At 41.0% G+C, this 26,819-nt stretch overlaps 3 protein-coding genes across 5 annotated transcripts; all 3 read right to left on the bottom strand.

Moving 5' to 3' along the window:
• Window positions 1-1,426: 1,426 nt before the first annotated feature.
• On the bottom strand, window positions 1,427-3,907 carry LOC103451273 (probable proteasome inhibitor). The gene is made up of 8 exons (XM_008390696.4): window positions 3,697-3,907; window positions 3,425-3,593; window positions 3,236-3,337; window positions 3,013-3,084; window positions 2,509-2,596; window positions 2,215-2,353; window positions 1,769-1,936; window positions 1,427-1,652 (listed from the first exon to the last, which is right to left on the bottom strand). The coding sequence occupies exons 1-8, from the start codon at window positions 3,875-3,877 to the stop codon at window positions 1,624-1,626; spliced, it is 948 nt and encodes a 315-aa protein (XP_008388918.3). The 5' UTR covers window positions 3,878-3,907; the 3' UTR covers window positions 1,427-1,623.
• Window positions 3,908-5,143: 1,236 nt separating this feature from the next.
• LOC103450811 (uncharacterized) lies at window positions 5,144-6,555 on the bottom strand. Of its 2 annotated transcripts, none has more exons than XM_008390202.4 (3): window positions 6,272-6,555; window positions 5,696-5,931; window positions 5,144-5,483 (listed from the first exon to the last, which is right to left on the bottom strand). In XM_008390202.4, the coding sequence occupies exons 2-3, from the start codon at window positions 5,841-5,843 to the stop codon at window positions 5,341-5,343; spliced, it is 291 nt and encodes a 96-aa protein (XP_008388424.1). In that variant the 5' UTR covers window positions 5,844-5,931; window positions 6,272-6,555; the 3' UTR covers window positions 5,144-5,340. The 2 variants fall into 2 exon arrangements, with proteins under 2 accessions (XP_008388424.1, XP_008388425.1); XM_008390203.4 differs by having other exon boundaries at window positions 5,696-5,914; window positions 6,272-6,537.
• A 15,327-nt stretch (window positions 6,556-21,882) lies between these two features.
• On the bottom strand, window positions 21,883-25,410 carry LOC103450810 (uncharacterized). Of its 2 annotated transcripts, none has more exons than XM_029089780.2 (8): window positions 25,313-25,410; window positions 24,382-24,456; window positions 23,924-24,119; window positions 23,566-23,720; window positions 23,193-23,336; window positions 22,986-23,089; window positions 22,709-22,874; window positions 21,883-22,189 (listed from the first exon to the last, which is right to left on the bottom strand). In XM_029089780.2, exons 2-8 carry the CDS (start codon window positions 24,448-24,450, stop codon window positions 22,112-22,114), a joined length of 912 nt encoding a protein of 303 aa, XP_028945613.1. In that variant the 5' UTR covers window positions 24,451-24,456; window positions 25,313-25,410; the 3' UTR covers window positions 21,883-22,111. The 2 variants fall into 2 exon arrangements, with proteins under 2 accessions (XP_028945613.1, XP_008388422.1); XM_008390200.4 differs by having other exon boundaries at window positions 24,382-24,458; window positions 25,316-25,410.
• Between the last annotated feature and the right edge of the window lie 1,409 nt (window positions 25,411-26,819).

Raw genomic sequence — 26,819 nt, 5'->3', positions numbered from 1 at the left:
TTTGAACATATTGAAATGTGGTGTAAGGTGGAAGAACATGATTAGGTATTTCTTGAAAAAAAATATATTGTTTTTTTCATATTTGTTTTATTTTTAATTATTTTTTTGAATTTTTTTTATATTTTGTATTTTGAATTATTTTTTATTCATATTTTATTGTAACTAATGTTAGCCTTACATCACATGGCCTAGGAGCTAGGCTAGTCGATTTTAGCCTAGGTGAGCAACTAAGCTCCCCCAGAGCCTAGTCAATTTTAGCCTAGTGGAGGAGTTTTGAGGGGAGGGAGATGATTTAATCCATTATTACCTAGGGGATTTGAGAGGGGTAGAAGTTCTCTTGTTTAATTACATATTAATAGAACTCTATTTGTCAATCAAAAAAGAGTGAAAATACATTTTTGTCTTCTATCACACCAAAAAAGTTAAGGACAATAAACAAAGTTTTGTTTTTGTTTTTGTTTTGTTTAAGTCTTACCTACATGTAATTTTATCATCTGTAATTTTAAAAATTTAAAAAAAAAAAAACCTCACTGCCTTTCTCCCCACTCCCACATTCTCTCTCACTCTCTTCCTCTCTTATTTAATTTAAAAAACAAAAGTAAAAAATGGCATACACACTTTATGTGTGGGCATATACTAGTACAATTGAAGGAAAGTTTTATTTTTATATGTTGTTAATTTGTTAACTCAAGTATCTCACTACTGAAATACCTCTGTGAGTCTTCTCGTCCCCCGAAATAGGTGAATAATCGTGACTTGCCACTAGTTGTCCCCCATTAAAAAAAAATATTATCTCACCACTTATAATTACATGTAGTGTACCACGCCATGTTCTGGGCTCACTGAAAAATCTCTTCACGTGGAGACTTAGACATCATTAGGTATAAAGGATACGTTCGAAATGCAAAAAAATATGATTAATTTGGAGATAGAAGGTGAGTTACTCAATAATATATTATAATTTTCTTTGAAATGATAGGATTAGGAGAGAGAAGTTTTTTTCACATACAATTCTCTTCTAATCCGATTAAAATAAATAATAATTCTTCTATACCTTCATCCTTCGACATGCTTTAAATTTAGAGGGTTATCTATCCCGATCGAATCCTACATAGTCTCGATACTTGCTTCATGATGCCATTGAACTTTTGACCAAAAAGTTCATTCTTCTAACAAAAGTCCTAATAAGCATAAGTATTTCCTGTAGAACGAGCCCTAAAGACTTTAACAATCAAACTCCAATGTCTACTCCTATAGGAGATGAAAATAGAAGAGTTTCGTTTCCGTGTTTAGAAACGCTAGTAGGGATTTTCTATGTTGCTCATATCCGATATTCTAGAGAGTTTTTTAATCATTAGATCTGTGGTCAAAAACACAAAAATCAAGATCTAACGGTTAAAAAGTTTAAAAGTATAGCATCATAGAATTAAAATGAAACTTGCATCGTGTTTCAATCGAATTACGGGTTCAAATCAATCATTTTACAGTGTGAAGAAGATTCCAACTATTTATTTCTGAATGCATATTAAGCTAAGAGTAGTGTTGGTAACAATTCATATGGACTTCTAACTCCTTGCTTTAAACCTGTCCCTTTGATGCCAACTTTTGTGCAAGCTTCCTTCATTATTTTCTATCGTAGCCTCGCAGCCTCCCTTCACCACACAACGAATCCATTTAGAAACGAAACCAAATATGCCGACGCATTACTAAACAGAAATCGAAATGGTTATCAAACCGCACCATGCACAAGAATAGTTCTAAGCCTCACCTTGGTACACTTCTCCGTCTTGCAGATGGCGCGGACTCATTTTTTTAACCGGTGTTGGTAGAATCTGATCCGTTACAGGGACAGAATCAGACTGAGAAGCTGGGGTGGGCTGGGACTTGGGGATGGGGATGGGGACGTTTGCAGCAGTTTTAGGGAAATCTTGAGGTTCTGCGTCAACAAATATCAAATTCAAAGAAGTTTGATGAAATGCAACCACAAAAATTGAATTTGGAATCATTAAAAATAAGGAAAACTAATGAAAATGGCTTGAAAACTTTGAGTTTTAATGATAAGGAACAAAATAAAAGATAAAGTGAATAGTACCAGAATTGACTTTTTAGTGTAAAAATATGGTTTTTCGTTAAAGTAAACAGTACTTTTCGTTAAAGTTCCCTTAAAAATAAGGTTATGAGCTTCTTGGGCACAAATGATTTATATATGCTTACTCTTATCATGCATTGCTTGATCTTCAAGCAATATGCCGAGACCAACTGCTTCATCTGATCCCGAACCCATCTTCTGCTTCACTCGCCTTGTGCTATACACATTCCGCACAGAAACTTTCTCCTCTTCAAGTTTTCCGACCTGACACATTAATTTGCAAGATCGTTGTGTGAGATTACGGAAAATTCAGATTTCCAAGATTACTCGTCTTTTCGGAAACTTTTGAGAAACCAAATGGATTGCTGCAACGATGAATTATAAAATGGATATTGTAGAAAAGATGATAAAAGTAGTACTTTGACAGAACCGGCACTGGCAATGCTGTTGGCGTTAACAGGAATTTTGTTCTCCTCCCAGAGCGTATCGAGCTGCTTTCTTTTGCGACTGTAGAAAGATATAAACAAACTAAGTGGTACATATGGAAGTGCAAGGATCCAGCTGTTTTATACTAGGGCTTGCAGGCCTGTATTGTTCCTTGGCAGACCTGCATTTTTCATTTTCTTCGTCGGCGATGCATTTAATCTAATCTTGCGGAAAAAAAAAGGATATCAGAGGTGAAATTCCGGTAGCTCTTAGATTCACATTTATGGATATAACATACACACACACACCTAAACATAGATAGATATATACACTTGAAAAGAACTTTCTAAACAAACAGAAAACTAATAAACATCTCAGGCGACTGAAATTGAACTAGTATTGCATACAAACTGCAGTTTATACAATTTTTTTTCACATGATTGGTTGCATTTGTTAATCGATCGTAAATGAAACAGAGAGAGGGAAAGAGATCAGACCCTGAAAGATGTGTCTGAGGAGCAGGCTCAGTTCTGATGCTCGTCTCACAGCGACTCTCACTTGTTTCTGAACTGCACAACAAGAACGCCGCGAAAAAAAACCCACAATAAGCAACACTGCCCAATTTGTATGCATAATTTTGTGTCATGGTAACAAAAAGAATCCACAAAAAACTTCACAAACATAACCAAATGCAATTGCAACCCAAGAAACCTCATTTACCTCAAGGGGTGCAAAGAGTCGAGAATTTTCACCAGCAACTCCATATTCTTGAACTGTCTAGAGTAATTTCCGCCCCCGGTTTCCTCTACATAATTCCCAACGCTGCAAATGAACAAAATTCAACGCGCAAACTCCATTAACAAGCAAGAATTGATGATAGATGATAACCCAGTTGCACAAAAACTCAACTCTAGTTCGACATGCTTAGAAGACCCATCAGCCACAGCGCAAAACACATGCAGTTTATGCTCCATCACAAGGCACTTGACCCGGACCTTCTTCGAACCCTCTTCCAGGTTCACGTACACGAATGCGTACTGGTCTTCGAGTTCGTTCCATCCATCAATACCCACTTCATCTACAAACCCAAAACAACAAATCCAAGAATCAATATTGTTTTTTAATCCATTAATTTTTGGGAAGAAGAGAACTTTGATGGGGTTGAGTATGTATGTACGCACCTGTGGAAGAAGAGTTGAGGGCGGCAGGGGAAAAGGCGTGGGGACCAGTGGCGGTGAGGTCGTAGCCGGAGGCCAAGAAGTAGGCGTGGACGGCGAGGGCGACTTTGTCGTTGTCGTTGCCGGAGCGGAATGCCGGCTTCAGGGCCTTGATCAGAGCCACCACTGACTTGCCGCTCGCCATTCCTATGATCCTGAGAGCGTGATTGAAGCTTCAAAGGTGGGATTTTGTGGATTCTTTGGTTTTGTTTGCATGTTATTAGTATTACAACGCGGAGAGCGTGAGTGACACTGTACGGATAGTTTCTATCTTGGGATGGAAGCAATCCTAATCTGCTGCGTGCACTTTGGGCTGGAAGTTTTGGACACTAGGCCCAATTGCTGAACCATGGCTTAGTTTTCCCGGCCTCCGTTACAGGTAAATAACTGCAGCTTGCCACCGGTTGTTCCCTTTTCACTCAAAAAAAAAAATAAAAATGCTGCTTTAGTTTTGTTTTGTTTTTTTTAGTTAAAAAACGAAAATCAATTTGGAGCAATTTAGTAGTACAGAATCTAGGGCTAGTTTCAGTTTGGTGATTGAACTGAAAAGTGATTACCGAAAACCGAACTAAAATATTGGAATAAGAAAAATTAAACCAATCTCGAACCGAAAATTTTGGTTTACCAAAAATCGGTAATCCAAAAAAGCAGATTTCTTGGAAAACCAAAATCGCTTAGGCCAAATTCGAAAATCATTCCTCAATTCTGAAATTCATCCCCACCAAAAATAAAAAAAACCCTAAATTTTTCCCCAGTTTGAAAATAAAAAATCCTAAATCATGAAAGAGATAGTGAGTGAGTTGCAAAGAGATATGGAGAGCAGAGAAAGCCGGACATTAACGGTCGAATCGAGAGAATTGGTTAAGAATTGACGGAACTCTACGTCGACGGCTAAAACGAAGAGAGAGAAGTGGTCGATGACTAACTGATAGAGGAATGGGTGGTGGAGGGTCGAGAGGGAGAGAGTGTGTGCAAGCCGGAAATGGAAGATGAATTTGGTGGGACTGGGCAATGAATTTTACGGTCTGTATTGCTAGAGGTGTGGTGCGGTGTGGTCTATGGTGTGCATTTAAGTATTACCAATTTTTTTGCGATATACCATTTCGCTGATATAGCACAAAACCGAATGCAGTGGCGTTCTAAGATTTATATAGTCGACCTTACCTTACCTAGTAGAATAAGGCTTTGTCGTTGTTGTTGTATATGTCTCATAAAAGTTGGCCAGGCATAATGTACAGGATGAAATGACAAAAATTGTGAAAGACTTGACTATTGGGGGAATATTAGCATACATTGAAAGTTTAGGATGCTCAAAATCAAATTGAAAGTTCAGAGCAAAATGGAACAAGGTCCGAAATTCAGGAGATTCAAGGGCTCCTGCTAAGAGAAATTGCTCATTAGACGCATCGTATAAGAAAGACGATAAACTTTTATGCAACAAAAGCAGGATTCTTAGTCCTGTTAATTCGATACTCGAAATGTTTACGTCCATTTCAAGGCATATCTTACATCAATCGAAATATCCATCATGGAATCACTCCTCTGTAACGATTAACAAATCCGACATAACTTACTTAGAACGACGATACAACCTTCATGAATCTAGTGCTACTTTCCCTTGTCATAAGTAGCTATGTTTTGGGGCTCGCACTCTGGACTAAACAACCGAACCAGCAAAGCAGTGGAAGAGCTCACAGATACCGCTCCACAAGCTGCCCACCGAAGACTCCTCGGAACTGTAATTCTCGGACCTGCAAATCACAGAAACAACAACATACAAGCCCTGACTTTGTGTAAATACAATAGAATGGATAGTATTTACAGCTACAACGAGGTATTCAACATGGAAAAACAAAACCATCCGAAAAAGCAAGTTTGTCTAAGGCTTAAAATTGGCATCGGATTATTATGATCAAGCACATAACATTGAGTTGAATAGAGAAAGCGTGTTGATAGAACAAACCGTAATGCAATCGGCAAAGGATCCAGAATCCCAATGATCCGCCAACAGTGAAAATACCGGCAGTCTGTCTCATCAATCTGGAACAAGGTTTGCAATCCGACCTCATCAACTCGCCATCCGAGAACCCTAAAACCTGCCTCAACGCCATCGGTTCTACAACTTTATGCTACAATTCAGACCTTCTTTCTCACACCTAGTAATGCTATTGGCCTTAACCCACTGAAAATTGTAACAGCCTAATTCAAAAACAAATTAAAAGTAAGCTAAAGGGTCAAATTAAATGCAACCATAACAAATACCATCTTAATTCAACCACTTGTATATTACACAAAGCTTCTAACTTTATGCATACCCATCAGTCACAAGCACAAAAGGGTTTAACCCAATTAAGTATAATCTGAAAATTTTAAACTATATAACAAATGTACGCTCTAATTGAAAAATTATCTCATTGCGGCAATTTGTCGAACACCTTCTGTGCGCTCTTTCCCACATGGCAGTTTAGGAAAAAGCTTGTATAACACTGACACAACACAAATCCGATGACATTACAGCGAAGGTGGTGTAGGGAATTACCTTTTTGGACCTTCGGGAGGAAGACAAGGCTGAAGATTGATCGACAAAGTGGGGGACTCTCGGTCTGGTACTGAATGTGAGAGACGAAAAACCAAAAAAAAGGAAGAACTGAAGAGGAGGCTGCGTGTGAAGGTCCACACTTTATGGATGTGCTGCCATGGCCGGGCTGGGAAATGGGCTCAGCTTGAAGTGGCTTAGGCCGGGAGGGGAGTGTACTTTTCTTTCATTTGTCTTTCCTTTTTTCATTTTTTTAACTGGGATATTATGATTCAATCTCGGAAAAGAAAAAAAAAAGTTTGAACTTTGAGTACAAATAGGGATGGCAATTCTAACTGTTAAAATCGATAACCGTGGATTATTTTCCGAATGGAATAGATTTGGGTATGGAAGTTTGGGTATATTCTGGATATGGGGAAAAACCGTTTATATTATTCAGTTATGATTTTGGATATGATTATAGAGGTCTCCAAATCGTATCCATAACTGAATCCGATCCGATTAGTAAATAATATAATATAATAGTATAATATATATGTATGCATTTGTATATCCATTATTCATCGAGCCATTACTTTGAGAATATAAAAGTTGCATTTTGTAGGAAAGTAAAGTTTTGAATCAAAATCAATGTGAACTCAATGGTTCTTATGTGAGATATCAAAGACAAGCCAACATCATCAGTGTTTTAATTTTTATACTAAAAAAGATACATTCATTGGATCATTTTATACATCAAATATTTAATGACGAAATTAATATCTATTAACTTATAATGTCTTAACTAAACGAATATATTTTTTGTATTGACAAATATGGATATACCCGTTAACCGATGGGGAATCCGTTACCCGGTGGGTATGATTATGGATAATATCCGATGGTTAATTTGCAGTTATAGATATGATTAATTTTCGTGATTATGAGGATGGATATAGCTGTAGACATCGAAATTTCGTAAATAAATGTTGACCGATAAATCAAAGTGTCAACGCTCATGTATTACATAAATTTTACACGTAGCGTGTGACTCAACGAAAATTGAAATGAGTTGGAAAAGTCATCAAATAGGACACATGTCAACACCTGGCAGAAACGACTTATTTCATCTGGGATATTATATTCAAAATTAGGCATTGGAAAATTCTATAAATACAAGCCCATTTCATTCATTTTTGGGGACCAATTCATATTACACCTTGAAGCTCTGAAGCTCTGAAGCTCTGAAACTCCGAAGCTCTGAAGCTCTGAAACTCCGAAGCTCTCAAGCATCCAGGTTCCCGAAGAATCAAGAAAGCCTTCTTCGTTCTTCGTTCATCGTTCTTCCAAGATCAAGCCCTGACGGCCCTTGAAGAAAGTGTTCTTCGTTCATCGTTCTTCCAAGATCAAGCCCCAACGGCCCTTTGGATCAACAATCATCCACCAATTCAAGATCAAGCCCCGACGGCCCTTGAAGAAAGCCTTCTTCGTTCTTCGTTCATCATTCTTCCAAGATCAAGCCCCGACGGCCCTTGGATCAACAATCATCCACCTTCAAGATCAAGCCCCGACGGCCCTTGAAGAAAGCACCATCGTTCATCATCCGTTCATCCAAGATCAAGCCCCAACGCCCCTTTGGATCAACAAACGTCGACAAATCCACACACATCCAACTGTTCTTCAAGATCAAGCCCAAAAGCCCTTGAAGATCTGTTCATCACTGTTCTTCAAGATCAAGCCCAAAAGCCCTTGGAGATCCGTTCATCACTGTTCTTCAAAGATCAAGCCCAAAAGCCCCTTTGAAGATCCGCTCAAATCCACCTTCAAGATTAAGTCCACGGCCCTTGAAGAACGTTCATCCTTAGATCAAGCCTAACGGCCCTTTGGATCAATCGCACATCCACAAATCAACACCTTACGGAGATTGAATCAGAGGATCAAAATAGAGAGAGATTGTAACCCAAAATCATCAAATACCAAATATTTGTTTGTGCGCGTTGTTCTTGTCTCTTTCGTTTCAGGAATTTTCCGTGTTCACAAATTGGCACGCCCAGTGGGACAATCTCTGCCTCTCATCTCTTTCTCCGTTCAAGAAATTCAAGCGCACTTCAAAAAATTAATGGCATCAAGGAGGGCTCAAACTGTTCCCGCAACCGGCGCAAAGAACCAAAGCGTCCTCGTCGCAACTGGTGTCACTTTGGGCATCACGACTCGAAGCATGGCAAGGGCTACTTCTGCAGCCTCTTTCACATCTGCATCAACTCTGCCAAGGGAACAAAAGCACCCAAGGCACTAGCCTTTGATCACCTTAGCCTTACTAAGGGCACCAAGGGGGGAAAGCCCAAGGAAATACTCTGAATCCATGCTCTCCGATGCCGATTCAAGCGACAGTTCAGCCATGCAAGTCATGACCATTGGAGCAACTTCAATCGATGAGCAGCTGGCTCAAATGAATGAAGCAATCGCAAGGCTAACCGGAACTGTGGAAGAAAAAGACTTGCAAATCGCTGCACTTGTCAGCCGACTGGAGCCACAGGACGGCGATAACCCTAACCCAGAAGATGAGCCTCCGGTGGAGAATATCGATATGAAGCCGGAGCCAGAACAAGCAGCGGCACTCATGGGATCTCTTTCTATCCAGCAGCTGCAAGAGATGATCACCAACACCATCAAGGCACAGTACGAAGGGAGCTCAAATACCTCCGGGTTGTACTCAAAGCCGTATTCAAAGAAGATCGACGCCTTAAGGATGCCGATGGGTTATCAACCGCCAAAGTTCATGCAATTCGATGGAAAGGGAAACCCGAAACAGCACGTTGCCCACTTTGTTGAAACTTGCAACAATGCAGGAACCGAAGGGGACTACCTTGCCAAGCAGTTTGTGCGCTCGCTGAAAGGGAACGCCTTTGAGTGGTACACGGACCTAGAGCCTGAGTCCATCAACAGCTGGGAGCAATTGGAGCGGGAATTTCTCAACCGCTTCTACAGCACCCGCCGCACTGTGAGCATGCTAGAGCTAACGAGCACAAAGCAGTGGAAGGATGAGCCAGTCATTGACTACATTAACAGATGGCGCACTCTAAGCCTCGACTGTAAAGACAGGCTCTCGAAAACCTCTTCAATCGAGATGTGCATCCAAGGCATGCAATGGGGTTTGCAATACATCCTTCAAGGCATTAAACCGCGGACCTTCGAGGAATTGGCCACTCGCGCCCATGACATGGAGTTGAGCATCACCCATCATGGGAAGAAAGAACCGATCGCCGACTACAAGAACGACAAAGCTCTTGGGACAAAGGTGGAAAAGGCTGCATGGAAACCCACCAAGGAAGCGATGACGATCAACACATCTCCCGTCAAAATATCCACACGAGGCAAGGCGATTCAAACCGAAGCTTTTCGTGATCAAGAGACGCGTAGACGCACTTTGAAGGAGCTTGAGGAGAAGACTTATCCATTCCCCGACTCTGATGTGGTTGCCATGCTAGATGACCTGTTGGACAAGAAGGTGATCAGTTTGCCTGAGTGCAGACGGCCGGAAGAGATGAATCGTACTGACAGTCCAAGATACTGTAAATTCCACCGCTTCATCAGTCATCCGACAGAAAAGTGTTTCGTGCTGAAAGATCTCATCATGAAGCTGGCTCAGAAAGGAATCATCGAGCTAGATCTTGACGATGTGAGGGAGTCAAACTGTACCACCTTCACTTCTGGCTCTTCCGACTCAAAGTTTTCACCTCAACCGCTGGGGGCATCCTCCAAGACAAGCAAAGTAGAAGGATGGACTCAAGTCACTCATAAGAAATTGCACAAGAAGCATACGTCTCCTCCACAAGTCCGCCAATCGGAAAGGGGGCAAAGCAGCTCTTGTCAACCTTCAAAGCAACGTGAACGTGTTGAAGATGATGAAATTGCGACACAAAAATCGTCCGTTGCCATCACGATGCGGGACTTCTTGCCCGAAGACTTCTTCAATCACGCGGTTAAAGCTCCTTGCTATGAAAATTGTGAGGAACGCCTCTCCCGGATTGCTTGACAAAATTCACAAATGCTCCTCGCCTGCACGAGCCTAAACTGCATGGCACAATGCTCCTGGTCTGCACGAGCATAAAAGGCAACACCAACGCTCCTAGGGGTGGGCGCGGTTCGGTTTGGTGCGGTTTTGAGTGAAATCAAAACCAAAACCGCAAGTTTTTGCGGTTTGGTTCGGTGCGGTTTTGAAGCCAAAACCAAAATGAAACCAAACCGTTTGGTTCGGTTCGGTGCGGTTTCAAACGGTTTCGGTTTGGTTTTTAAGAAAAAATGTACAATTTGCAATTTAACATATTAAAAAGCATTTCCCAATAGTAATAGGAAAATGACATTTGTTATGTAAACAATTAGCATGTTGCATGTAGTTGTGATGTTAAAACATGTTTGTGCAACAAAAAGGTGTCCCTTACAATATTTTTCATAAAACAAGTTGAATAAATTTGAATTCATTAAACGTGAGCGAAATTTTCATACTAGAATATGTGATATCATGCTTCAAATGAGTGGCTTTTAGTAGATTATTGTTCGACTCTTGATAACAAGATTAGTCCACCCTTGTACATATATGTGTGTGTGTGTGATAGTATAAAATAACAAAGGTCCTTCAAGTTAATGAATAAAAGAAAGTGATGAATGATGATATTCTAGTATGGTTGAGTCCATACTAAGTGTATGGATTTTAACAAACGACCAATTAAAACATGAAATCTAATATGGACATTTAATTAAATGTTTATTAATATTTGCGGTGCGGTTCGGTTTCGGTGCGGTTTTCAAAAGCCAAAACTGAAACCAAACCGTTTTCTATGTTGCGGTTCGGTTTCAAAACCGAAACCGTTTCAAAACCGCAAAACCAAACCGTCGGTGCGGTTCGATTTGGTTCGTGTTTCGGTTTCGGTTTTCGGTTCTAAGTGCCCACCCCTAAACGCTCCTGGTCTGCACGAGCATAAAATGCGACAACCCAAAGCTCCTTGCCTGCACGAGCTGAAACTGCAACACGGCACCAAATGCTCCTTGTCTGCACGAGTTGAAACTGCAAACGACGCCAACGCTCCTTGCCTGCACGAGTTGAAACTACAAACGGCACAAAAAGAAAATAACAAAAAAAATATGTATGTATTTGAACTACGTTTTGACTTGATCTCTTTCTTTGGAAGGGTACGTAGGCAGCTCGAGCATTCAAAATTTCGAGTTCAGTCACATCAAAATATAAATAAATGTTTTATTAAAGAAAGTCAATTTTATTTTTAAAAAAAATGATGAATACATATGTTTATGTATTTACAAAAAAAAAAAAAAAAAAAATTCCTTATACATATATATATATATGTCTTCTATCTAGCAGTAGTAAGCCCATCAAAAGGAGGTTGGCCAAGCCCAAAGCCTATTGTCCAAATCCAGCCCCAAGAAGAAGAAACCCAAATCAAACCAGGCCCATCTCCTTCCTTGTCCACCAATTACAAAACCGGGCCCAGCTCTCAAAGCCCATCTTCACAAGTCTCACTCTCTCTGCTAAAATGGCTGCGGGGAATGTGAAACCGAGCGAATCGATGGTCTCGACAATCGTCCTTCCTTCTCCACCGTTTCGCCGCCTACTCTCGTCTTCTCTCGGTCGGAGCTCCACAAAGCCTTCAGATGCACTGGTTCAGGATTAGGGTTCAAAGGTGCTGGGATCAAATAGATTTGCAAAGCTTCAGAGAAAATGGTAAATCTGCTTTCGTCTTCTCTTGTCAGCCCTCATCTTCCCCCGCGACGCAACTGCAGCTCAGCAGCAACCTTTGCCATACGCTCCACAGACCTGTCGCTGTAACGACCGCGGCTGCTCCAGCCATGGAGACACAGAACCCGTCCGCCACCGACATCCACTGCTTCGCGGCAGTGGACGCAATTGGGTCTGCTAATCGAAGAACAATGGTGGGGAGTGGAGTTTCGGAGCAGCAATTTGCTCAGAACCCAAATAGCAACTCGACTTTCCTCCCACCGTCGCTCGACTCGGACGCCATTGCAGACACCATCAAGTCCTTTTTCCCAATGGGTGCTTCCGCGGCCGCAGCTGCCGCCGAGTCTCCATCGTCGACGATACAGTTCCGTCAGAACTACCCACCTGATTTGCTCTCTAAAGCCAAGCTGCCATGTCCTCCACTCACCTTCTGTTGCCGCCATTGAAATACCTCTGCAGACAAACTGGTATGTGGGTTTCCTGCGTTTTCAAAGTTTAACTCATAGGAAGTTACTGGGTCGAAACCAATGGGGAAGCAGAACTCGAGTTTGGTCTCCGATGCGGTGGAGGCCACGGTGTTCGTCGACACCAGCCTCGGCACCCACATCACCGTCACCATCGACCCCAACGCCACCGTTTCCACACTCAAAAGGAAAATAGAACATGAACATCTATTGTGCTTTAATAGTGTGGGGAGAATCAAGGTTGAAGCTCTAAAGGACTTGCGGGGAAAAGATTGTCCAATTTTAATGATTCAAGGCCATTGCTACTTGAGGGGAGCAAACGTGCAGAGGAGAAAGTTACTATTGTTGACCAGAGTGGTTCAGTTGATTTCGCTGGAGAAACTTCAAAGCAATTGGATATAAGGTTCAAGAGTTCTGATAATGATCATTGCACAATTTCATTTCATGAGACAACCAATCGTCTGGAACCTGAAACTCATGAGGACCACAGCTTACATAGCAAGGGATACATAGTTCCCAAAACACATGAATGCAAGGAAGATGATGCCCCTGATCCAGTGATAAACACTTGCAATGGTTTTTATTGCGATTATTTTTCTCCCAACAAACCATACAAACCCACAATGTGGACTGAAGCTCGGAGTGACTGGTATTGCTAAAGATCATGTGGTCCTGGACTATGGGACTCGGATGCACACATCTTGGCAGGACTTGCAGATTTTTTGTCTAAGGCTATTGAAGTACCGCTCGGAATGCGCCATGAGAAAAAATGACAATAACCCATCTCAGTTTGAACCAGAACAGGTGAGATCTAAATATAATGTGCAGCCTGCTCATAGAGCAATCATGGCCCGTGAAGGAACTAGACAATCGGCAGGCTTTCTGCACCGGCCGAGCTATCAATCGTTCCGGGTCGGATCTTCGGCGCTCTGCCCCAGTCAATCTCCCAGCTAAAGAGCCTCCGGTTCCTCGTCGTCAGTCGTAACTTCATCTCCGGTCAGATTCCGGCAAGTCTGGACCAGTTCAGCAAACTCAGAACGCTCGACCTCAGCTACAACCTCTTCGCCGAAGCAATCCTCACCTCCGTCACTTCCCTCACCGGCGCTTGATCCCTTGCCCAACCTTACGCCTGTGCAACCTCCTGCTACGCGACAGCGACAACGCCGCCTCGATCATCATCGTCCTCCTCTGCCGCGCTCATCTGGACGGAAAGATCGGTACTTGGGGGACGAAAAGGAAGGCAGGTGCATATAATGGGTTCAATGGATGAATATTTGATCTCAACCTTCTCTCTCTGCTCAACAAGAACTCAGCAGTCAGCACCTCGTCTTCTTCATTCCGTTGTCTCCATCAATCCTCCGGCCCAAGGGCAGCGCAATCCGCGATCCCGAGGCAATGAACCAGGCAATGCAGTGGGGCGCGCCAGTACAGACCATCATCAAATTTGAGGAGGCTCGAAACAAGAGAATGGCAGCAGTGGTCAGTTTGAAGATATAAAGAAAGTAGCATTTGAAACTGCCCGCCGACGTAACCGAGGCTCCATGTCTCTCGACTTTGCCTGAGGATTTTGATTAGAGAGAGAGCAAGGTGCTGTCATCACCGTTAAAAATCAGGGCTTGTGTGGATCTTGTCTGAGCCTTGCGGATCTTGCTGGAGCTTCAGTACTACAGGAGAGTTGGAAGATGCGGTGGTGGAACTCCCTCGCTCGTACGCATGTCTGAAAAGAACCGGAAAGAACTGCAGGTTGCAGTGGCTCATCTTCTCCGTCCTCCTTGCTCCTTCCCTACAAATCCCTCCGCCAAGCATCCTAATTTATACAGAAAGAAATACAATTAAAAAAAAAAAAAAAAAAAAAAGAGGTGGTGGTGCATCTGGCACCACGTGAAAAAAGAGGAATGGTGGATCAAAGATGGGGTACAGCCCCATGGCAGATCAAAAGTTTCTGGTGTTGATAAATAATAAAAAAATGATGGAACTTGGTGCATCCAGCACCAAAAGAAAAAGAAAAAAAAAAAAAAAAACAAATGCATAGAGAGAAATAGAAGGTCCATTTTATTTATTTTTCTGGAAATTTTACATAAATTTGCATTATACATAAATTAAAAAAAAAAATCAAATCAAATCAAATTTACAAGAGGGGATATTCAAGGACGATCAGGTGGCGCCTCACAACTCGGCAGAGCTCCAGGAAGAGAAGGCGTCGGAGGTTGGCTGTTTGAAGCCTCAGTAGTCGATACAGCCCCAGAAGACGAAGGTAAATGCTGCTGGAACAAACCCACAAACCTCCGATGATCAAGTAAAATCTGACCATCAGATTCCTGCATCTGGTCAATTTTCCTCTTCATGTTTGTGGCATAGTTGTGTGCAAGCTTGTGCAACAGTTTATTCTCATGCTTGAGCCCTCTGATCTCCTGTTTGAGACTCATCACTTCAGCCGCCAACGATTCAACTTGACGGGTTCGAGCAAATAGGCGTTGGGCCATATTAGACACAGAACCTGCACACTGCACACTGAGAGCCAGAGAATCCTTAACAGCCAACTCATCAGACCGTTTGGAAAGTAGTCTGTTATCTCTGGGAGTGACAAGGTTTCGGGCCACCACCGCAGCGGTCATATCATTCTTCACCACCGAATCCCCAACGGTAAGAGGACCAGTAGGGGATATGAAGGATGGGCGCCATATATTGTCTGGAGAAGGCGGGACTGCCTCTTCACCAAGATTCAAGTCAAAACGACGGTCAGAGGGTCCAGACATTTTCAAAGTGTTGAAGGAAGAAGAGATCGGACAAATCAAGATCTTAGAAGTACAAGAGGGGAGTTTTCACAAGCGAAAATTCAAGTGTGCTTTGAAACGAACTACATGCCTCTATAAAAAAAATCAGCACTCGACGGGATTTCAGAGATCGAATAGGCGAGCTCAGAATTCGAAGAGGCCATTCAAAAATCGAAGAGGCAAGCTCAGAAATCGGATAAGCATCTTGCTTTTCCAGACGCGTCGGCACCCGTCACACGCAAACTCAGCTTTGCGAAAATCACGGGCAATTTGTCGAAGCGCCGATCCCAGATATCGAAGAGGCGCCAGTATTTTTCAGCCACGTCAGCACCCATCACACGCAAACTCAGCTTTGAGGAAATCACGGGTAATTTGTCGAAGCGCCGATCCCAGTTATCGAAGAGGCACCAGTCTTTTTCGGCCGCGTCATCACCTGTCATATGCACACTCAACTTTGCGCAAATCACGGGCAATTTGTCGAAGATTTTCGGTGAAGGAGAAAGCACATGAAAGTTTACTGTTCAATCACGCGTTAGTTGCCGACACAAGTGAAAGAATACTACCTCTACAGGTATTAAGGGACCTCCTATAACTGTCCACCTTCACCTTCCATAGCAAGGCAGACACACAGAGCCTCTCTTCATCTCAAAAAAAATGTTTTCCCAACGAAACCTCTCGAGTCATTCAGTGTTCCTTATTCCTTGGAGCACCTCTGCAAGCCAATGACTCCAAAGCAAAAGTATCTCATATCACCAGGGTAGAAAGCAAGAGTATCTCATATCATGCACTCTCCCTGTCCTTTCCTTTGTCCTTGTTCCTACCTACAAAGACAAGGATAAAGAAAACAATATGCCGGAACTTCCACTCAAACTCGGGTAAGGAACCGACTGCTTGGAACCCTTCCCTGATTGCCTACCTAGCACTGCTCTCGAGTACTCGCCTTCCACTGCTGCTGTACTTTCAAAGAAGCTGCCACATCTGCTTGGAGGACAGATAAGGCAAGTGAAAATGATACCTTGCAGCATGTGGAGACAAGGTGCAGAAGGAACAAGCAGAGAAGAATGCGGTCTGCACGATCAACTCAGCAGAAGGAGTCCGAACTGAGGAACTCGAGAAGCTGCCACATCTGCCTAAAGAAACAAGCAGAGAAGAATGCAGCATGCACAGTCAACTCAGCAGAAAGAGTCTGAGATGAAGAACTCGAGAAGATGCCGCATCTGCCTGAGGACGGTGAACTCGTTTTGACCCTCAAATTCTTGGGTCGACTTACTAGGCGTTGTGGGCTGCACGTGCCGATTCACCACCCTTGAATCAAATCCTTAAAGACCAAGTCACCAATTGGAAGAGGAGCCCATCAATCTCGAAGATCATACCGTTGACCAAACTACTCAGGTGTGAATTAGAAAGATTGAACAAAGCAACAAGTCGTCACCTTCACCTCGTGCCTGCTTGCCGTGTGTTCGAGTCAGCCTTCAAGAATCAAGCCTCAACGGCCCTTGAAGAAGCTTCCAGCCAAATTCAAAATCAAGCCTCGACGACCCTGGAAGAAATCACAAGTCCGATTCAAGATTAAGTGTCTACCACCCTTGAATCAAAACCTAGTTCAAGAATAAGCTGTGGAAAATCAACAATTGGAGGAATCTAGAAAATCCTTCAACCCAGTTCAAGATCAAAGCTGTGGAAAGTCAACAAAGCGCAACAAAATACGTGCCGATTCATCCACTACCAAAGCCAAGGATCATCCACCACATGAAGCTCCTTGTGGTCTAATTTCAACCTTCAAGATCAAGCCTCGACGGCCCTTGAAGAAATTTCAAACAACAATTCAAGATCAAGCCTCGACGGCCCTTGGATCGACATCTACAGTAAGGGACTTCAAAACGCATCTCCTACACGTGACAAGCACATGTATACGACGTGCCTTGAAGTGGGGGCATTTGTAGACATCGAAATTTCGTAAATAAATGTTGACCGATAAATCAAAGTGTCAACGCTCATGTATTACATAAATTTTACACGTAGCGTGTGACTCAACGAAAATTGAAATGAGTTGGAAAAGTCATCAAATAGGACACATGTCAACACCTGGCAGAAACGACTTATTTCATCTGGGATATTATATTCAAAATTAGGCATTGGAAAATTCTATAAATACAAGCCCATTTCATTCATTTTTGGGGACCAATTCATATTACACCTTGAAGCTCTGAAGCTCTGAAACTCCGAATCTCTCAAGCATCCAGGTTCCCGAAGAATCAAGAAAGCCTTCTTTGTTCTTCGTTCATCGTTCTTCCAAGATCAAGCCCTGACGGCCCTTGAAGAAAGTGTTCTTCGTTCATCGTTCTTCCAAGATCAAGCCCCAACGGCCCTTTGGATCAACAATCATCCACCAATTCAAGATCAAGCCCCGACGGCCCTTGAAGAAAGCCTTCTTCGTTCTTCGTTCATCGTTCTTCCAAGATCAAGCCCCGACGGCCCTTGGATCAACAATCATCCACCTTCAAGATCAAGCCCCGACGGCCCTTGAAGAAAGCACCATCGTTCATCATCCGTTCATCCAAGATCAAGCCCCAACGCCCCTTTGGATCAACAAACGTCGACAAATCCACACACATCCAACTGTTCTTCAAGATTAAGCCCAAAAGCCCTTGAAGATCCGTTCATCACTGTTCTTCAAGATCAAGCCCAAAAGCCCTTGGAGATCCGTTCATCACTGTTCTTCAAAGATCAAGCCCAAAAGCCCCTTTGAAGATCCGCTCAAATCCACCTTCAAGATCAAGTCCACGGCCCTTGAAGAACGTTCATCCTTAGATCAAGCCCAACGGCCATTTGGATCAATCGCACATCCACAAATCAACACCTTAAAGAGATTGAATCAGAGGATCAAAATAGAGAGAGATTGTAACCCAAAATCATCAAATACCAAATATTTGTTTGTGCGCGTTGTTCTTGTCTCTTTCGTTTCAGGAATTTTCCGTGTTCACAATAGCATTTCCATCCCTAAACCGAACCGTTGTCATCTCTAAGTATGATGTTCTAGCCAACTTCGTTATGTTTAGATACATGGTCTAAGTATACCACCTAAGTTATAAGATATAGTTTGGAGATGATTAGATACCATTTGGCATGTCAATTTCATTGTTCATCATTTCTGCAGAGCAACTTAAATGTATTGCGTACACTAACACGATAGTGTTCTAATCCAATAATACAATATCACACATTAGTTTCATACCACATGACATTTTGTTATAAACCAAGACACCCACTGTGACAGTGTACTTAATCCATGGTCCGTCCTCCCATTTTTGTGTCAATTTTAACAGCTATGTGAGAGCCCCCCAAGTCCAGCAGGAGAATCGATAGTCAACTGCAATAGCCTTTCGAGCCCATCGGAGATAAACTTTTCGTTCTCACTCCGGACCAGGTTAGATTTTGACAATCCTACAGATTTTCCTCTCGTGGCTGATGCTTTCTTGCATCAGTAACATAATCACGAACCGGAGCTGTTTTCCAAGAACAAATTATTGGTTTTAACTCTACAACATAACTCCGGACCAGGTGTCATTCATTACTACGGTCTAGTGGTATTTCTCTTCACTTGTAAGTGAGAGGTTTTAGGTTTGAATCTCGTAGATAGCGAATTCGATACAAAATTAGATTGTTCATTGTGTAGCTTAACCGAACCCCCTTCCCTTAATGTAAAAATATATCGTTGTCCATTATATGGTACATTATCATATACCTTTACCAATTATCCAGATTAAGCGGCATTTTCATTAAGGTTTAGGTTCTTAGTGTTGTGATTGGCTCATATTTTAAGCTGTTAACAATTAAGTGACTTTGTGTGTTATGCTTTCGGAGTAGTGACCAAATGTGTCCATATCTCATTTCGGCTAATAGTGGAAGACAATGATGATGTTTCATGGGATTCTTTTGTTTTGGCCTTTTTTCTTGATTTCCCATTTGCATGCCACGTGAGTGGCTTTGGGTTTTGAGTAAAAGGCAAAGGGAGCATGATGCATCATCATTATGTCTGTGCAAAAAACGAGAGTTGATTCATTTTTCTTCTCCATTTAACTGCAAAGAGCCGAAGTGGAGAGAGAGCATCCGAAGGAGAACACAAAGGAGAGAAAAATATAGAGTGAGAGTGAGAAACTCTTGGGGAGAGTGAGTCTCTTAGTAAAATTCTATGAGGGTACAAGGGATTGGGGTTTGGGTTATGTCGATTTAACTCAAGTGTATCTTGTACTAGTTATTCTCATAGTGAAGAGCAATATCTCTCGGAGGACGTAGGCAGGTTTTTGCCGAACCTCGTAAATTTCTCGGTGTCTTTATTTCTTGTATTTTATTCTGTTCAACTGAGTGTGATTTTGATGAGGTTGTAATCTGAATCTCGTTTCCGCACTGACGAATGGGCCAAGGCACAACAATTGGTATCAGAGCTTTGTTGGAAGCTTTGGTTCATTGACGGTTCAGATTTGTTATTCACCATGATGACTACAAACATGTCATTTTCAGTTGAGAAGTTTAATGGGAAAGGCAATTTTACTCTCTGGCAGATAAGAGTAAAGGATGTCTTGACTCAACAAGGCTTGGCTAGAGCTTTGAAGGGAAAAGATGGGAAGCCTAAAGAAATGACAGATGACCAGTGGGAGGAGCTGGAGTCGCGTTGTGTTAGCACAATTCGACACTGTATAGCTGACAACATTATCAATAATGTTATGGATGAAGATTCTGCGCCTGCACTCTGGGAGAAGTTGGAAAAACTCTATATTGCTAAGAGTTTGACCAACAAGTTACATCTGAAGCGGAAGCTGTACAAGCTAAAGATGGATGAAGGCGGGAATCTCATGGACCACATGAATGTGTTCAACGGATACTTGGATCAATTGCGGAAAGTTGATGTTAAGGTTGAGGAAGAAGACAAAGCTCTCTTACTTCTTACCTCACTTCCAGATTCGTATGAAAATCTTGTGACAACCTTATTGCATGGAAAAGATACAGTAAGTTTGGTGCAAGTGCAGGCTTCTTTGGTGTCTTATGATACACAAAAGAAGAAGACCATTGTTGATAGTGGGCACGAGACTGCTTTAGCTGTTCAAGGTTGGAATCGTGGAAGAAAATTGGGAGGAGGATCTGAAAGAGACAACAGGTTCAGATCCGGTTCCGGAGGCAAGGGTCTACAATGCTACGACTGCAAAGAATTCAGGCATAAAAAGAAAAATTGTCCTTTGAGAAAAAGAAAGGATGATCTTGGTCTGGTTTGTAACAATTTTGTGGCGGAAGACTTCGAGTTTGCCCTCTAGGTACTCGAAGCAACACTTCTCCTGGTGATGTTTAGTCTCAAGTGTTGCAGGGGTTTTGCAGCAGGTGGAGCTATGGGATTCACAGGTGATGAGATGGTCCTGAAGGAGGAGAAGTGTGAGGAATATTTGTCTGGCTCGAAGGGTGTTGCTGGAAATGGGTGCACTGACAAGTTTCCAGGTTGCAAACAATAAAGAAGGGGAAAAACCTGCTAGAGGAGACAAGGATGTGTCGAGATCCCGTCTGAAGCTAAATGGTGATTTTTAGCTTGCAGCAGCTGCACATGCATTGGCAGTGACTGAATCGGAACAGGACCAAAGAGGTTGATTCAGGGTGTGTATGCTGGTACGTAAGGCCAATGGACTTTGGTGATGGGTGCAAGGATTTTTGCACAGTATATTCGCCAAGGTGGAGATTGTTGTGATTGGCTCATATTTTGAGCTGTTAACAATTAAGTGACTTTGTGTGTTATGCTTTCGGAGTAGTGACCAAATGTGTCCATATCTCATTTCGGCTAATAGTGGAAGACAATGATGATGTTTCATGGGATTCTTTTGTTTTGGCATTTTTTCTTGATTTCCCATTTGCATTCCACGTGAGTGGCTTTGGGTTTTGAGTAAAAGGCAAAGGGAGCATGATGCATCATCATTATGTCTGTGCAAAAAAGGAGAGGTTGATTCATTTTTCTTCTCCATTTAACTGCAAAGAGCCGAAGTGGAGAGAGTGTGAGAGAGAGCATCCGAAGGAGAACACAAAGGAGAGAAAAATATAGAGTGAGAGTGAGAAACTCTTGGGGAGAGTGAGTCTCTTAGTAAAATTCTGTGAGGGTACAAGGGATTGGGGTTTGGGTTATGTCGATTTAACTCAAGTGTATCTTGTACTAGTTATTCTCATAGTGAAGAGCAATATCTCTCGGAGGACGTAGGCAGGTTTTTGCCGAACCTCGTAAATTTCTCGGTGTCTTTATTTCTTGTATTTTATTCTGTTCAACTGAGTGTGATTTTGGTGAAGTTGTAATCTGAATCTCGTTTCCGCACTGACGAACGGGCCAAGGCACAACACTTAGCTGACACATTGTGCCTGCAGGATTCTCGGAAACGTACTCATGGGGCCGTACCACACGGTGTTCGACTTTGGTAACGTTCGAGTTATATTTGCCGAAGCTGCTTAACAGCCCTACCATTCTGGTTCTGCGTATCTTGCTAGCTTCAGAAACTTTCATAAAATTCCGACTCCTATGCTTTATCAACTTATGTATGTATTGTATCATGAATCCTTTTTTTTTCGCTTTGATTCGATATATTTACGCTTTGATTCGATAATTTTGCCCCTGCATAATTTTAAACAAGAGGAGCTAACTGATGTCTTCACAAACAATAGTTTGTTACAAAACCAATCGTTCATGTGCATCGATGTTTATAACTCCGATTGGTAAAACGATAAAAATGATCTTACATCTCATGCAACGCAATTGCGTATAACTGGTGTCGTAGGTCACATAAAACTACATACGGAGGCCATGGAAGCTTGATAAGGTACAACAGAGCTGATGGCCAGTACTGTCGCACTATTCTTCATCGCTATCATTGCCGAATACTGAGGCCACGCCGACTTTTGGCTTCTTTGCAGCACTACCAAACGAGATCTGTAAAATGGGAGAATAGTACCAATATGTTAAGAGGACATAATTTTTATCAACTAGAGCTGATTGCCTTGATAACAAATGCTAGAATCAAATTGCCGTGCGATAAAATGGGGACAATATAATTGTTTTGTCAAAGTTCAGAGTGTAATATGCAGAGTTCCCGGTCTAATAGATTAGAAAGAAAAGCGTTGACGGTGGCAGTAAAAGTTTTAAGTTTTGGAACCAAGCAATGAAAGCAAACAAAAGATATGTCAAGCGTAATATTATACATATTTGAAATAATTAAGAAGAAAAGGTATCATGTAGACAAACCAGATACACTTCGACAGAGAGAACAAAGATAATCAGCAAGGCATTAGAGAACATGAAACACAAGATTTCTCAGTCTACATATCCATGCTTCATAGATAAAATATTTGCACACGTAAAAAAGTTGTATGGCATATGCACCACCATAAATCACCTTCCTATTTAATTAAACTCATCTTTAACATGAACAGTTAGAGTCAATACGCGTACCTTAGGCTTAGAGGTTGCACCTTTAGAAGAAAACCCAAATTTCAAAGCCTTCCGTTGATCCTGATCTGCAAGTGTAGTAGCACTTTTCAGTTCAGTGGAAACTGGGGCAGGCCCAGATTCTTCTTGTTGCTGTTGTAACTGCTGCTGCTGCTTACGAGCATCCGCACTGCATGGAATTGAAGAAGACAGAGAAAGACATGTTACAAAAAAGAGGTTATAAGGATACAGATAGCAAATGAATCATGTATGAATAAGGGAAGGGAAAATAAGTGTGTACATCTGAACAAACTTTGCCATTTCCTTCTCCTGACGCTGTTGCTCTCGTTTTTGGCGATCATCCCGACTACTGGAACCGTGCATTTCTTTCATTTCTTTAAAACGCTGCAACACTCATTTAAGGGTTTTGCGAATTCAGACCATATTGGAAAACACCCCCCACAAACACAATTAAGTCAAAGAAATGTAGATTAACACAGTCATTTACCTTTCTGTGATTGTGATCATATGAGCTTAAGTGAGCTTCAAATTCCACGGCCAACTTGTATTGTTTGCTGCAGAGTTCACAGTAGAACACCTTGCGTATTTCTTTCACCTCGGTTTGGATTTTCTGCTCACGTTCTGCTAATACCTGGATTTTCATAATGGGCACGAAGCAGGCAGTAGAAGCCACCAGGTAATAAAAACTGCAGGAAATTCTCAAGACCTTCGAAAGTTGATGGTCCTATTCCCGTCAAAAGACACGCATATATGCTATATGCTGCCTTCTGCTATTAAGTTTAGGTTTCAGAAAAAGTAAAGCATCAACCTCAATACTATCTATAACTTAACACTTATAGCAACCAAGATCAAAGACCTACCTCCCGCTTCTTTGCACTTTCCTCGGTCTCTTCTAATTCCACATCGAGTTTTCTTCTCTGGATATTTTCTTCTGCTGTATAATAATCATCTTCCTCTTGTTTTCCAACTCCTAATTTTGGGTCTCTAATCCCAGATTTTATTGGCTCAGTAATTCCTGCACATGGAACGCACCAATAAAGAATAAATAACATAAAAAAAAAAAATATGTAGTGTCATATAATTTGAAGGCACTGAAACAAGTTGTCAAAGAATTTATTGATTAAAATTAAAAGAGGTGGCCAGTTACTCTACAGATAATTAATAGCTACCACAGAACATGAGTATTAAACAATCATAAATATTTCACTAGTAACGAACCTTGCTCATCCTTCCCAAGCCCCTTCCCCTTCCACCCCATCTTTTGGAGAAGCCTAAAACCAACATTAGATGATGCTATGTGTGTGTCCAATGATGCTTGTTCCACATTCTCCAGATCAACATTTTCTGTGGGCCTTTGATTAATCGGCAATCGAAATTCGTCTGCTAGATCATCAACTAGTGAACTCTGATATGCCTGTACCATAAAGGTCTAATCATACACCATAATAAAGCGGGAATTACAAACATACAGACTCATTGGCAAACAAATAATAATATCAATGCAAAATTGGCATGTATGCATTAAAGTAAACTAAAATTAAAACAACGACATTTATGAGGAACCACATGTAGTTATTCAAGAACCTTAAAACTCAGAAACCACTTTAGAGTTCCAAAGTGAAGGAGCTAGGATCCAACATATATACAAATAAAGATCCCAGAAATCGATTAGTTACCTGCTCTTTCTGATGTTGCGGGTTGCCTCGGGTGCCTGTTTCCTGTCTACCGTTATACCGGTAGGCCATGATGTTACCTAAGCAATCATGAACCAACAAAAATGTTAACGTACAATTTCAAGGCGCTGGGTGAACTTATTTGAAAGATTCTAACATCAAAACTGCATAACGAAAGAAAGCACCAAACACCAATTCAGCGTGTTGACCCACAATTGTAACCAAAAAGATACCTTAACAATAGCCGTTTGTCTATATATATAAACATTAAAAGGTAAAGCTCTTTCTTCTTACTTAAAGTTGGATTGCAACACTTAGATTGAGCCGGTAAGAGCAGAAACTAAAATTTATCTCAATAAGTTCAGGCAATGAAGATTTTTAAGATTCTATATACAAATCGAACTTTCTGATCTGATCTTACCTTTCCCTAGCAACAAACATAACTCTAACAAATACAAAATTACCAACAAAATTCAAACATTACCCCATATTTTCAATACACCATAAGCTCACAAAGCATTGCCAACTACACTAAAACAAAAACAACTGGTAATTGGGTAATTTCAGTAAATCCCATAAGTTTCTTACCAATTCGGGGAAATAAATTTCAGAAAAATCAAATTCCAAGAAAGCAAAAGAGTCTCTATCATCTTAGAATGACGAAAATTAAAGCCAAAATTGAAGAAACAATACACAAAAGCGAGTGCTTTCTACAAATTGGTCGAAACCCCAATTCAAAAATCTGGCAAAGGTAAATAATTTCGAATAGTTCAAATCACAATAAAAGATGAAACTCCAAATTAAATATATAAAAAAAACAAAAAGCCGGATGAACGAACAAAGTAGGCAATTAGTTAACAAATCAAATAAATTTCGACAAAAAAGAAACAAATCAAATCATTAGCAGATATGAACAATTCAATTAGGCATAGAGTACCTGGATTGACGCAGAAAGCAAAAATTGCTGGCGAATGAAAGAACCAAAGATGCTCTCCGGATCTTGAACCGGCTCTGTTTTCTGACCCTCTTCGATTTGGTTTAACAAACAAGTAATTATAATTAGTGAGATTGGGGTTAGATAGCCCAACTAAAGTTGGGTCAACCCAATGGGCTGAACTGTCTGTTGATTTAGTGGTTGGGTTTTAGTAAGAGCCCACGCAGACTTTTGTGACAGGGGTTTTATTATTATTATTATTATTATTATTTATTTATAGGATAGTGTTATCCACACACTAATTTTTACTTTTTACACACCCTTCTCAATTTTTGGATGTCAGATCAAATAAATTGAAGAAAATCAATGGCAAAAAATTAATAAGAGTGTGTGAAAGATGAAAAACTAGTGTATGAATAACACTTTCCTTTAAGGAGAAATTCTGGCATCCTCATGCACAGACCACCTCACTCTTACGATCTCATACAAAATCATTTCACCCAAACCTAACCTTTCATTTCCGGACCAAAGACTTTCTTCTTCATTTGATTGCTCCAATTTAATCTATCAACAAAGCTCCATATGATTGAATTTAAATGGATAATCCATAATTTAGAGGACATATTGAAGGTAGATGGATGGTTTTTCATTTCAAAGGGTATTGGATGAGAATTAGAATGAATTATTTTCTTTCATAATTCATCTTCAACTTTCAAATTAGATATATATATTTTTTCGTTTCTTTCTTTAACATGAGTTTACTATAATAAGTTATCCCTTTCAATCCAATAATGGAGATAATGGAGATGAAAAGAGGCGTGAGATCAAATTAATTCCACTTATTCAAAATACCAATAAACAAGTCATTTAGTACAATGGTATAACGATATTCCTCTTCACTGGTAAGTGAGAGGTTTCAAGTTCGATTCTTGATAGAAGCGAATTTGAACCAAATTATTAGTCGCTCATTAAGGCTTAACCCACTTCCCATCACCTTAGTGTAGATCATATTGTTTATCAAAAATAAAATACCAATAAACAAAACTGAGTACTTACAAGATTTTGTCAAACTTAGAAACCCCAATATTTATATCAAAAAAGGGCTATGGCTGTGATGAACGAGAAAAGTTGTCACTTAGCTAAGAAAAGTTGTAACAAACCAAATCATTAGCGCATTAGCTGGTGTTAGCCCTAGGGGCTTCTCCTTGCAATTTATCTTTACATATATATACACAGAGCTTTTGATACACATTTTGTAGTCTTGTAGAGTTCGCTTCGTAACGTATTTCAATCATCTGAACTGTCTATATTTTAGTACATCATTCATAGACTATCCTTGTAAAAAAATTAGACAAATTCAAAGTCAATAAGACATTCATTCGTAATAGAAAAAATAGACGAACACAGTTATGCAAATAAACAATAAATATAACACAATGGTCATATGACTTCGGTTTCGGTGATTTTTGGTAGATGTAATCTTTGAGGTAAGATATAAAAGATAGAC

Source organism: Malus domestica, chromosome 12 (assembly GCF_042453785.1).
Source record: "Malus domestica chromosome 12, GDT2T_hap1".
In the NCBI taxonomy this organism is placed as follows: domain Eukaryota; kingdom Viridiplantae; phylum Streptophyta; class Magnoliopsida; order Rosales; family Rosaceae; genus Malus; species Malus domestica.
The sequence above is the reverse complement of the archived record's forward strand: the minus strand, read 5'-3'. Positions and strand labels throughout refer to the sequence as shown.